The sequence below is a fragment of the Pectinophora gossypiella genome, chromosome 23 (assembly GCF_024362695.1).
Source record: "Pectinophora gossypiella chromosome 23, ilPecGoss1.1, whole genome shotgun sequence".
Classification (NCBI taxonomy): Eukaryota; Metazoa; Arthropoda; class Insecta; order Lepidoptera; family Gelechiidae; genus Pectinophora; species Pectinophora gossypiella.
In genome coordinates this window covers 6,537,003-6,549,554 of record NC_065426.1, presented here as the reverse complement: position 1 = coordinate 6,549,554, position 12,552 = coordinate 6,537,003, and the positions used below count along the sequence as shown (strand labels likewise).

Below are 12,552 nucleotides of genomic sequence, written 5' to 3'. Positions count from 1 at the left end.
ACTTTGTGATCTCTAGTTTGGTTAGTACATTACAGACTAATCACCTGATTGTCCAACAAGTAAAAAGATCCGTGCTTCGGAAGGCACGTTAAGCCGTTGGTCCCGGTTATTACTTACTGATGTGAGTACGTAGTCGTTACATGAGTCATGTCAGGTACCTATGGCGGCTCAGTAATAACCCTGACACCAGGGTTGATGGGGTGGTAATTCACCTCACAATTCACACAATAGAAGAAGAAGAAGAATCCATCCTAATATTATACGTAAATGGGAGTGTACGTATGTGTCTGTATGTTTGTTTGTCCGTCTTTCACGGAAAACGGAGCGCCAAATTGACGTGATTATTAAGTGGAGATAGTTGAATAGATGGAGAGTGACAAAGGCTATATTTTGTCTCTTTCTAACCCCCAACTTCTTTAAAATGGGGGGTGGAAGTTAGTATGGAGCATTCCGCAATTTTCAAAGTAGAAAGCCAAAAATTTTTATGCAGACTATTTGTGGCTAAAAAATATCGTGCATCATTTTTTTAGAATTCTGCCCCCAACTCCTTCAAAGAGGGGGTGAAATTTTATACAGGACTTTTCGCAGTCTTCAAGGTACGAAGCTAAAATTCGGTAAATTAGAATATAGTCGTGATCCTATGTATGTGATGTTATTCTCAGATTAACAGAAAGCTTGGTGAGGTGGGGGTGGGGGGGGGGGTGACTGCCCCAATTGAGATATACGAAGTCGTGAGCTCATGTTATGTTATTCCGAGATTCCTGTATTTCAAGTTATTTTTCAGTCGCGGCGTTTGCTGCGATTCCTCGTGCGAAGAAGAATTATTTACCAAAACAAATCAAAATTTTCCATTTTGAAAGAGGACTTGAAAACGCTGTAAGCAGATGCAGCTGTCATCAAAAACCGCATTTTATTTTGAATTTTATAAAATTGCTCAAAGACACAATTCAAAATGTCGATTTCCTTTGAAACCTGCATGCCTTGAAACAAAGTGAATGATTCGATTCTACTGGAACGTGTTGGAGTGGTTACTGTGTAGCGTCGTTTTGGCAAGTCTACTTTGGAAAGAAAGAAATGGCAATGCCTACTTTTATCCTTTATTTTTTACATATTTCCTCGCCTCATGGTTGTCTGGAAGAAATCGCTTTAAGCGATAAAGCCGCCATTTGCCATGTACCTAGTTAAGTCCCTTTTGTAAGTATTTTCTTTTATTTTGGTGCAATAAAGTATACTTGTGTAGGAAAGTGAGAATACTATGGAAGGATAATCATATATCTATAGCTCACTGGGACGGGCTGACTTATATAATGCTACTTAGGTTCTATGACGATCCTGTGACGTATCGAGTAGGCTCCGCTACTTCAAAAGCGCACCCCTGATGCCGGGCAGCATCGGTATCAGTACTGGTTGGAGGCCGAGGAAATGGTTTCTGGTAGGGCTCTAGCTAGAACATCACCGATTGAGAAATTGGTCGGTGTGCTGCGGAACGGAAGGCGATTGGGGCAACCACCGTTCTACACGCCCTATCTATGGAGTAATGAAGGCGATTGATCCACCGACAACAGCGCAGCTCTTAAATAAAGAGTCTGTCTAAAACGAGTTTGGTTGTATGAAGTGTCCGGGGTGTAACATTGATGCCAAGTATTTCTTGAAGTACACATAGCTGGTGGAAAATGGATGTTTTGCTATATGATACTATGCTATACATAATACAGGGTGTTAGTGATATCGTAACGAATACTCAGAGGGATGATTCAGACCATGATTCTCAGTTCATATCAAGTGGAATTTTCCGTCGCAAAATTCATGATATTTTTTTAGTTTTTTTAAATTATTTTCAATTCTATACTTTTGCGATGGAAATAATCAGCTGAATCATCCCTCTCAGTATTCGTTACGATGTCACTTACACCCCATACAAGTACATACAGTAGCCATACAAGTAGGTATGGGTGTTAGTGACACTGTAACGAATACTGAAGGGGATGATTCAGACCATGTTTCTGAGTCGATATCAAGTGGAATTTCCTGTCGGAGAAGTCATGAAAATTTTAGAGCTTATTTAAATTATTTTACGTTCCATACTTTTGCGACGGAAAATTCCACTTGACATCAACTCAGAATCATGGCCTGAATCATCCCTCAAAGTTTTCGTTACGATGTCACTAACACCCTGTATATTATATGGATTCACCTAATCCGAAGCGAAAAATCAACCGCTTGAAGAAATTTTCGTGTCCGAAAATATTTAAACGATTTTTTATGAAACTATTTGGCCGGAAGCATTAAATACTTGGCCGGAAGAATTGTCTTCTTGGCTGGAAGAATTGACTACTTGACCGCAAAGTATAGGGGGCGAGCCTGCGCATGTAAACTTACTTACATAAAAATAAGCATTTAATGAAACAAACCAACATGATGTTCATTAAAAAAATACTCTTCATTGCCTGTTTGCAGACTAAGGATTAATGAATTTTAACACGCGACATTGCAATTTAGGTACTAGATAAATTCCAACGTTTTTAGGGATCCGTGGGTCAAATATTCCTTGAAATTAAGACAATGTAGTACCACCCTTATTATACCTTTTGAGGTAGACAAAGTTACACTAGTGGTACCATGATGGACTATCTAATACACCTACTTATTACTGGGCGATTGAATAGTCTGTTTATTATCATCTTGGGAGTTCTATAAAACAAAGAGGCTATATAAGTCGTTTTCCGAGGGCTTGTGCCTCATGAATAAGTAGGTGTATTAGATAGTCCATCATGGTAGAGAAGGCATTATTCCTTGCCTTAGCCGTCAAATAAAGTGCACGATTCTGGGTAAAGCTGCCATCATATTTTGTCCGAATCGTACGCATTGTCAAAATTTTCAATTTTGTATGGAATTATATTCACTACAACAGGACATCTCCTGTTGTAGTGAATATAATTCCATACAAAATTGAAAATTTTGACAATGCGTACGATTCGGACAAAATATGATGGCCAAACGTCAAATCATAACCAGAATTTTTTTAAATGAACAAAACAAAAATCGGTCTCATCTGTCCTACGAAGTGACTATAATTCCAGAAAAAACTTAAATTTTTAACAGCCAAACAATAAAATCAATAAAATTTATATCTTAGGTACCGATCCCCTAACAGACATTAGCGTTAAATGTTTTTACAAAAAAAAAAACAAAAATATTTATTCTTCAAAATTGGCTTACATAGCGCTTTTTAAACGTCAAAAATTTAATTACGTATTATGTACCTGGTTGTAAAACTATTAACCACATCGGAAGCTGTATCGCTGAGGGAAAGTCGTGGCCAGAAAACCTCCCAACACAGGGCCCTACTCCTACTGTTTCATGTTTTCCTTTCTTCACTCCTATTTTCACGCACATTAAGATCACGCCTATTTTCCGTTGGGGTAAACAGAGACTACGGAATTCCACTTACCTACTACGATCCTGATCCTGCCACACCACTTTGGCTTCTTCCACTCTCATCAAAGACTTAATGCATGCTCGCCGATTTAGAGTTGTTACCCTTGAGCTGGCCTAAAGAAATAAAGAAAAAATAGGTACAAAATTGTTATTTTCTTATGAATATTTTGTTTTGGTTTTGGGTCATTGACCTACTTACTTACTTACCATTCGGAACCCACAGTGAGGGTATATTATTATATATATAAAAATGCCATGCATTTTCTTGCCGATATAACGACCGAATATGTTGATCTCAAATGTAAGTAAATAATATCTGTACATAATTAATCAATACCTACCATATTCTGGGAAATAAATTATATTGTTTTGCCTTATAGTGTATCTATTTTATCACCCAGAAAGTCTTATGTCCACACCGATCTTATTTCAAATAATGCCGCGAACTCGCAAGTTTTTAAAGTAAAATCAAAGAGTTGATTTCCGAACGTAACTAAAATATTGCCATTACATAAAAATACCTCGATTTGATGATAAAATGGTAAAATTATTAAGAAGTGTCGATGTATTTATCGTTATTATTCAAATTATCGTATCAGAACTTTTTGCTTTAGATTTTTTTTTAGATACATAACACAGTCACAAATTAAAATATGAGTTGTTTTTAAAAGCATAACACATATTAGAGGAAATGTTATTTGTAATAATGGCAACACATTATTTTATCTGTCAAATAAAAAGTGACGTGCGAATCGGTTTTAAGCATGAGCGATTTTATTTTGCAAATTATTTCCACTCAGATGAAGGTGTTATTGCTGTTCAAATAAAGTGCAATATCAGTTATACAGTGCTGTTACACGCCGTCGCTTGTAGCAAGATACACCGCGGTCACTTTTTACTTTTTTACTTTTTGGTAGTCTATTTGTTATAAGAGGTCTATGCTTCGTAACGAATATTATATTATACCAGGGTGGGGGGGTTAAAATGGCCACATCGAAGCAATTCATCTAAGAAAGCAATATTGGAATTTGACATTTGCGCATATAAAAGTAAGTGCGCAATGCAAACAAATGTCAAATAGCAATATTGCTTTCTTAAATGAATTGCTTCGATGTCGCCATTTTAAACCGCCTGTATACATATAGATCAATTATCTTTGTTCTATATACAAATATGTATATTAACACTAAGTCATATCCACGTAACATTATATAAATATTTTTGTGTATTTCTAACTTTTAAGATGCTGGAAGTTTTTAAAGTGATGGTGTTGTAAATAAGATCGAGGAAATACCTATGCAAAGCCAAATATATTTTACCTAGCCATTCTACCTAGGTGTATACACAAAATTAGTAAGATGTTAAATTTTCTACAAATATTGGCAACCCTCATTCCTATGGTATTAAAAAATAACTCAATATGCGAAACACTTGTGTTGTAATTATTTTTTTCAAAAGCAAGTAACGTCTTTACATTTACCAAGAAAAAAAAAGATCGCATGCGATTTTCAATCCAAAAAATTACTTTTGTCAATTTTGTCACTTGAAATTCAATAAATAAATAAATAACTGCATTAGCAGTCGTTAATAACCACCAATCCGCACTGGGCCCGCGTGGTAAGGCCCGATCTCCCTATCCATCCATAGGGAAGGCCCGTGCCCCAGCAGTGGGGACGTTAATGGGCTGGTGATGGTGAAATAAATAACCATAGCAATTAAAAATGTAGATTGCTAGCATTCCGCCCGCGACTTTATATGCACGGACTCCGGTTATCACGCGCTTTTTTCCATCCCCTTTTCATACCCTTACGGTGTGATTTACAGGGTAAAAACCTATGTTCTTTATGTCCCAAACTATGTCCATATCAAACTTCATCTAAATCGATTCAGCGGTTTAAGAGTGAAAAGGCAACAGACAGAGTTGCTTTCGAATTTATAACATTAGACTGGGTTACAGCCAATGGACGAAACAGAATTACAAATCACAAAACATATCTCACGTTTAATATATCACAATATTTATTCAACAGTCCATTTAGCAAAACCTACAAATTCAATGTCAATGAGGGATCTTCCAGGCTACGTTCATCAAAAACAATATAGATGGCGTTGTACAGCTTTAACGTGACAATTGACAACATTTCAAATTTTTAAGCCGTGGTTTTTTTGTGCTATTTCGAAAGTACTTGTTTAAATAGAAGACACGTATTTTTTCTTTTCAAGATTTTTCCACTAGAAGTTACAAAAAATATTTTTTGAAAATTGGATTCTGCCATTGATAGAATGAAGGCAGTATAATGTAATGTACCTTTGCATGCGTATTTAAAACAAGTCGCAAACAAAGTGTCATGTTATGTATGACATTTACTTTTTTTATAATTTTTATGTAAAGGTCTGAACTTATTATGCCTTCCTCTTCTGACCTCGTGGATTTTTCAATATATTTCTATTATTACTGAATTAAAAAATCTGAAAAAAATGTGTTTTGTGTAAATCATAGAAATATCTCGAAATGGTTTTCGATTTAAGGCACCTTAGTAAAAATGAAATGTTGTCAATTACCTATTTTCTCATTACTCGGGTACATAATTATTCCAAAATACAATGTTGAGGAGCTCGGTGGCGCAGCGATAAACGCGCTCGGTCTGCGATTGTAGAAGTTAAGCAACTTTCGCAACGGCCGGTTATAGGATGGGTGACCACAAATAAAAAAAAAAGTTTTCATCTCGAGCTACTCCGTGCTTCGGAAGGCACGTTAAGCCGTTGGTCCCGGCTGCATTAGCAGTCGTTAATAACCATCAATCCGCACTGGGCCCGCGTGATGGTTTAAGGCCCGATCTCCCTATCCACCCATAGGGAAGGCCCGTGCCCCAGCAGTGGGGACGTTAATGGGCTGATGATGATGAGCAGATATTTAGATCACATGTACAGAATTATGTCGCTACCTATATTGCTTCTCTTTGTTTTGATCAGAATAATAATGGGTGGAAGATGTAACTGTGCCTGGGTGTAATAAAAAGGGTCATCATTTATACCCAAAAAACAAAGATAAAAAATTCATATATCTGCTATCCATGAAATTAAAAGGTTAGACGAAGGAAAATCTGGTTGGTTAAAAAGGCCACATCGAGGCAATTCACCTAATAAAGCAATATTGCTATTTGACGTTAGTGTGCATTGCGCACTCACTTTTATGTGCGCAAATGTCAAATTGCTTTTTAACCCCTCTGTACAGCGCCATCTATATTGTCTTTGAGTAACGTAGCCTGCAAAGCCCCTCATTCCTTCTCGTACATCAAAATGCGTTTATTTGTTAAACATTGCGATAATGGAATAGTACCTAGTAATAAGCAAATGTTATTTTTGTTGCAAGTTTCTTTAACATTGTCGTATTGATAGAATAATGTATTCAAATTACCAACTAACCATTAGACAACTAAGGGCCATTCTCTTTAGCAACTCTCAAAGCTTGATTCTTCAATAAAGTCAGACAGACTGTCCTTTTAAAATCCAAAGCCTTTTGTAACTGTTGTGTCTGGAAATCTCGGCCACAAGAAGTTAAAAGACATAAATTCATGTAAAGTATTATTACAAATGCGTTACTATCTGGTTAGTACTAACTGTTACATTGGATATAATGTTTGCAAGGATTCAATATATAACACACGTGTCTTGATATGTCTGTAAAAGAAGAAATTAACGATAAATTGATGGTGATTTTCCATTAGTTTTTCTACTACTATGTGGCTGGGTGGATGGCCAACCTCATCACCCGTGTGTCAAGGTTTATTATTGAGGCGCCAAACAACCCTTGCCATGGCTCATTTAAATACTTCTATTTTAATAATAGGCTTGCATATGACCTCAATCTCACCTGATGGTAAATAACGATGTGGGCTAAGGTGGATCACGCTTATCTAGCAAATGCCTATTCACTCCAGCCTTGAAGGCTCTCAGATTATAACAAGTTGGAAAAACAGACGACGGCAGACAGTTCCAGTTGCTGTTCGCATCAAAATGGAAGAGGCAAAACGCGCATGGTATATCTGTCGTGGCCAGATCGTAAAATTGATCATTTCATGATGTGGTCGACCATTTCATGAAATGGCCAACTTAAGTTAACCAAATCGTTGAAACGTCAACGTTTAATGATATATCAATCAACGTTTGGCCATATTGTTAATGTAGGCGGTGTCCATGCTATGTGGTGTAATAAAAATGCGAATAGTCGATTAATTTCTTAAGTTCAAAATTATGTACCTATTCGATATGGAAAATTGAACAATAACATTGATTCATCGATTATAATATCAATCAAGTTTTAAATATAATCGACACCAGCACCACTATCGGTGGATAATGTTACTAATTTTACGATATGATTGCCAACGTTTGGCCATATCATGAAGTAATCATGCATTTAGTTGCTCATATCGTCAAACGTTTTGTGTTCATTGATCTGGCCAAACTACATCATGATGTGGCCAACGAATGATATTCTATTTCATGAAATGTGACCATTTCATGAAATGATCGAGCACATCATGAAATGATCGAGCACATCATGAAATGATCGAGCACATCATGAAATGATCAATTCTATGATCTGGCCACGACATATCCACAACATAAGGATGAAATGCCTGCCGACATCTAGTCGTCCGTAGATGGAATGGAGTGGGTGGAGTTAATTCGCCGACTACTTACTTATATCAGTAAGTAGTAACGTGCTTTCAGAAACACGCATTGTATTAGGTGCCTAATGGTTAGTTGATGGAACATCCGTATTTTAACATAATGAGTTAGGCCTGCCGCACTTTGGACACGTTTTCATATGAAATAGACTTGTTTTTCCGTACGAACGCGCAGTAGCAATCCTAACATTAAGAGCTTAGAGGTGAACTCTAGCATATTAAGGTCGCAGTCATACAGTGCATACAGCTTAAAGTCCCAACCTTCCAAGTACTATAGGAGCGCGCACACTGGGTGCGAGTTTGACGTCATAGACCAGTAAAACTCGTACTTAAAGTGCGACTAGGCTTACGTTACCGACATAGACGCGACAAATATCGTGTGCGTCAAGCTAGCGGCCTCAAAAAAAAATGGGCACGAAAAAATAATTTGACCATACCAAAAAATAGTACTCTTATTGAAAAAAATAGTACCTGTTGTAAAAAAATTAGTACCATCACGGTTCTGGATTTATAGCCATGTTTTATTGCACTTGCTAGCTTGACGGTGAGCGAAATTTGGCGAGAGTTAACGACAAGGTCTTTCGCTTTGATTTAAACGCCAAAAAATAGTACCGAAATAGTACTCACCCCCTGCAAAATACCGAAAGTAGTACTTCAACGGTTCCAAAGTTATAAAGGCAGTTCTTTGATCCCGCTAGCTTGACGTTTTGAAAATACCTATTATCTGGGGAATGCTTGCATACTTCAGTTTGTAACTAATGTCAATAATCTCGTATGAAATAGTACTCCCTACCATCATAATTTGGACCTGATTCTCTTTGTAGAAATGTTAAGAAATCATCATAACCTATCGACGGGGAAGAAGCAAATACTCCTATCTTACATTTTTAGGCAAATCGACTTTTTGATGTAGTTCGTTGCGAAATTTAATTTTACGTTGGCTGGCAAGATCACCGTTGTATATTTCCTACTTTTAGGGTGATTTTCGATGAATAGAAATAGCTCTTAAAATAAAGATTTTATATGTTGCAATATTTTTTATAAAAATATCTCCTTTCTACAGAAATAAATAACTCCTATCTCATGTTTTAATCGATAATAGCTCCTATCTTCAGAATCAAGCATGAGTCTTTTTGTTTAATGGAAGATGATGGAGGTCTATGGATGATGATGGGCAATGGGCATGGCACAAAATGTGTCTTTGTTTCAAAAATAAGAGATGATGGACCCAAGATCTGCTTTTTGGGGTGATTCGATCACTGACACTTTTCAATATTAAATTATTTTTTTCCTAAGCGTGTAGCTCGAAAACGGGTGAAATATCAAAAAAATATTATATTCACAAATTTGTAGACAATTTAATGTTCTTTAAATTAATATAAAGTTATTTTCTCTAGGACGCATCGTTTTTGAGATATCAGCGAAAAACTCAAAATTGGTATCTCTGACCTACACCCATTCCGCAACACAAAACATTTTTTTAAAGACAGTTATTAATAAAAATTGTTTGACAAGTTAATTATTTGATATTGTATAACTGGGTTATTTATAATTATCTTTTTGTCAAAAAAATTCTCACAGTTTTAATTTTGGAGAGGAATTTAGAATAAAAAGTGAGAAGTAAATCGAACGACCAATACCATACAAAAATATCGATATTTTATATTTTTGTATGGTTTGGTAAACATTAAGTTACGGAAATGACACCATGTAAACGTGGGAATTTTTACTATGTTAACTCCATAAATAAGGACACATTCAGGAATGTGTTCCGGAACACATTCCTGAAGAAAAATCATAGGATTCCTCCCACATACTCTACAACCCCTTTATTGACCGGGCTATTGATAATGATTTTAATAAGTACCTACTTGTTAATCTCAGTTGATTATTGACTTAATAAATATATAATTCGTATATATTTATTAAGTCAATAATCAACTGGTGTTCATTACGTTACGACATTCGAGTATTCTTTGGTGTTCATTACGTAGCTAATATGAAACTGCAAAATATTCGTGATCACACACTCCGCAATGTACATCATATTGTCATTGTAATTTACAATTGAAGTTTTATTAAACAGGCCCCTGATCGTTTCTTAGTGACCGTGTATGGTTCACGAACGTTTAGAGCTAATCCGTCATGTATATGGATCACTGGACTGTCAACGTGTTAAAATCTTTTTGAAACAGACTATAGGCGCTTGGGGCTAATCCCTAGGGGTAGCTAAGTTCATAAATTGTCAGGTGTAGACGTAAATCATTCCTTAGTTGACCTTACAACAGGAATCACTTATTTTTAAGCTTATATATCCATCCTACTCGGAAAATTGAATGTTTATCGACGTTCCTGAAATATTGACACATCAGGATCACGAAAACATCCCCAATTGGGATAGTCAGAGGTACTTTTTGTTGGCAAAGAAAAAATCACAGGCCTACTGGAAGAAAATTATGTTAGAAATAAGTTATGCCTTATGTCTCCTCATGTTATCCTATTGTGTTTCTGTGTTATCCTGTGTACAATAAATTATTAAACAAATAAAGAAAGAATAATCATCTAGCGTTATCCCGTTTTTCACAGGGTCCGCTTACCTAACCTGAAGATTTGACAGATCCGGTTTTTTACAGAAGCGACTGCCTGTCTGTCTGACCAACCAACCCTAGAAGGGAAAACCAGCCCAATACAGGCTAGGTCACACCTCCGAAATGCATTTCTCGGGTATGTGGGTTTCCTCGCGATGTTTTCCACCACCGCTGAGCACGTGATAATCATTTATAAAGAAAGAAGAGTACTTTATAATTTCACCTTGATATAATTGGCGACGATCGACACGTTCTTGAAATCCAACGCTGCGTCTATTTCATCCATCACATATAGGGGAGTAGGTTTGTAGTAATGTAGCGCGAACACCAACGCTAAAGACGAGAGAGTCTTCTCACCGCCCGAGAGGTTTGATATGTTCTTCCAAGACTTGTTGGGAGGCCGGACGCTGGAATAAACAGACAAGATTTTAAAAATAATTATTATTTAATATATTTTTTTTATTATTTACTGTGTCATGGTATAAGAGAACCAGGTATGCTCAAAACTGACAGCTGGCATTTCAAGGTTAGCCCAGCTGACGTCATCCAACCCTACGTTACCATTTCGTAAAGAATAAATTACCCACGTCCAATGAACTTTTAGTAAAAGAATTACGTACGGTCACGAGCATTTTAACTTTTTTGACAAATTGAACTGTAAGTCTCACTAAATGTCAAATATGTTAGTGCGACAGAGTCCTAAAATGGGTACATTATATTGCTCATGACTGTACAGTTTTAATGATTTTTATATATGTCGCAAATAATAGTAATTAAATACATTAGTACACACATAAACTGCCTATATACGTCCCACTGCTGGGCACAGGCCTCCCCTCAATCAACCGGAGGGGGTATGGAGCATACTCCACCACGCTGCTCCACTGCGGGTTGGTGGAGGTGTTTTTACGGCTAATAGCCGGGACCAACGGCTTCACGTGCCATCCGAAGCACGGAATCATCTTACTTTTTCGGACAATCAGGTGATTCAAGCCTGAAAAGTCCTTACCAAACAAAGGACAGTCTCACAAAGTGATTTCGACAATGTCCCCATCGGGAATCGAACCCGGACCTCCAGATCGTGAGCCTAACGCTCTAACCACTAGACCACGGAGGCTGTTCCTACATTAGTAAAATACATTAATACATTAGTAATTCACTTATTTTCCAATAATAAATTATACGTCTTTGGAATGTTGGAGATACCAATTTAATGGTAACACTGACGTCATCAAGGGCTGACAATGGCGGCTTGTCATAGGATTGAGCATACCTGGTTTTCTTATACCATACTTGCACTTAAGATTAACTTGGTCGGAACCTCCGGATCGTAAACCCAACGCATAAATCACTGGACCACGGAGGCCTTCGTCTCCTTGAAGCGTCATTAAGTCAGTCAATTATGTGACTTAAGAACCTTCTGAAACTTAATGCCGTAAGAATGTTGAATAAAAAAAAAGTTTACCTGAAGATGATTCCCTCGGTAAACGGATCCAGAGAGTCGACCAACTCTAATTCAGCATCGCCTCCCAATGTTATCATTTGATACATCTCTTTTAGTTTCGTTGTTATTGTGTTGAAGCCTGTAAAAACAATATTATAATATTTTATTAATATTATATTTTTATGTATGATCACACATACATGATAAACAGCCTATATACATCCCACTGCTGGGCACAGGCCTCCCCTCAATTAACCAGAGGGGGTATGGAGCATACTCCACCACGCTGCTTCACTGCGGGTCGCCACCAGTGTGTATCCTAGGGTGACCTCCGCATAAACCTGTCTATGGGAAGACATTTTGTCTAGAGCCACAGCAAACCATATCT

General features: G+C 37.0%; 1 protein-coding gene across 1 annotated transcript in view; it reads right to left on the bottom strand.

Annotated features, from left to right (window-relative positions):
- The window catches only part of LOC126377517 (uncharacterized), a 136,428-nt gene extending 132,912 nt beyond the window's left edge, over positions 1-3,516 (bottom strand). Inside the window, exon 1 of the mRNA XM_050025289.1 lies at positions 3,452-3,516. Within this exon, the coding sequence (XP_049881246.1) occupies positions 3,452-3,501 (50 nt within the window). The 5' untranslated portion in view covers positions 3,502-3,516. The remainder of the gene's footprint in view (positions 1-3,451) is intronic.
- Positions 3,517-12,552: the final 9,036 nt, after the last annotated feature.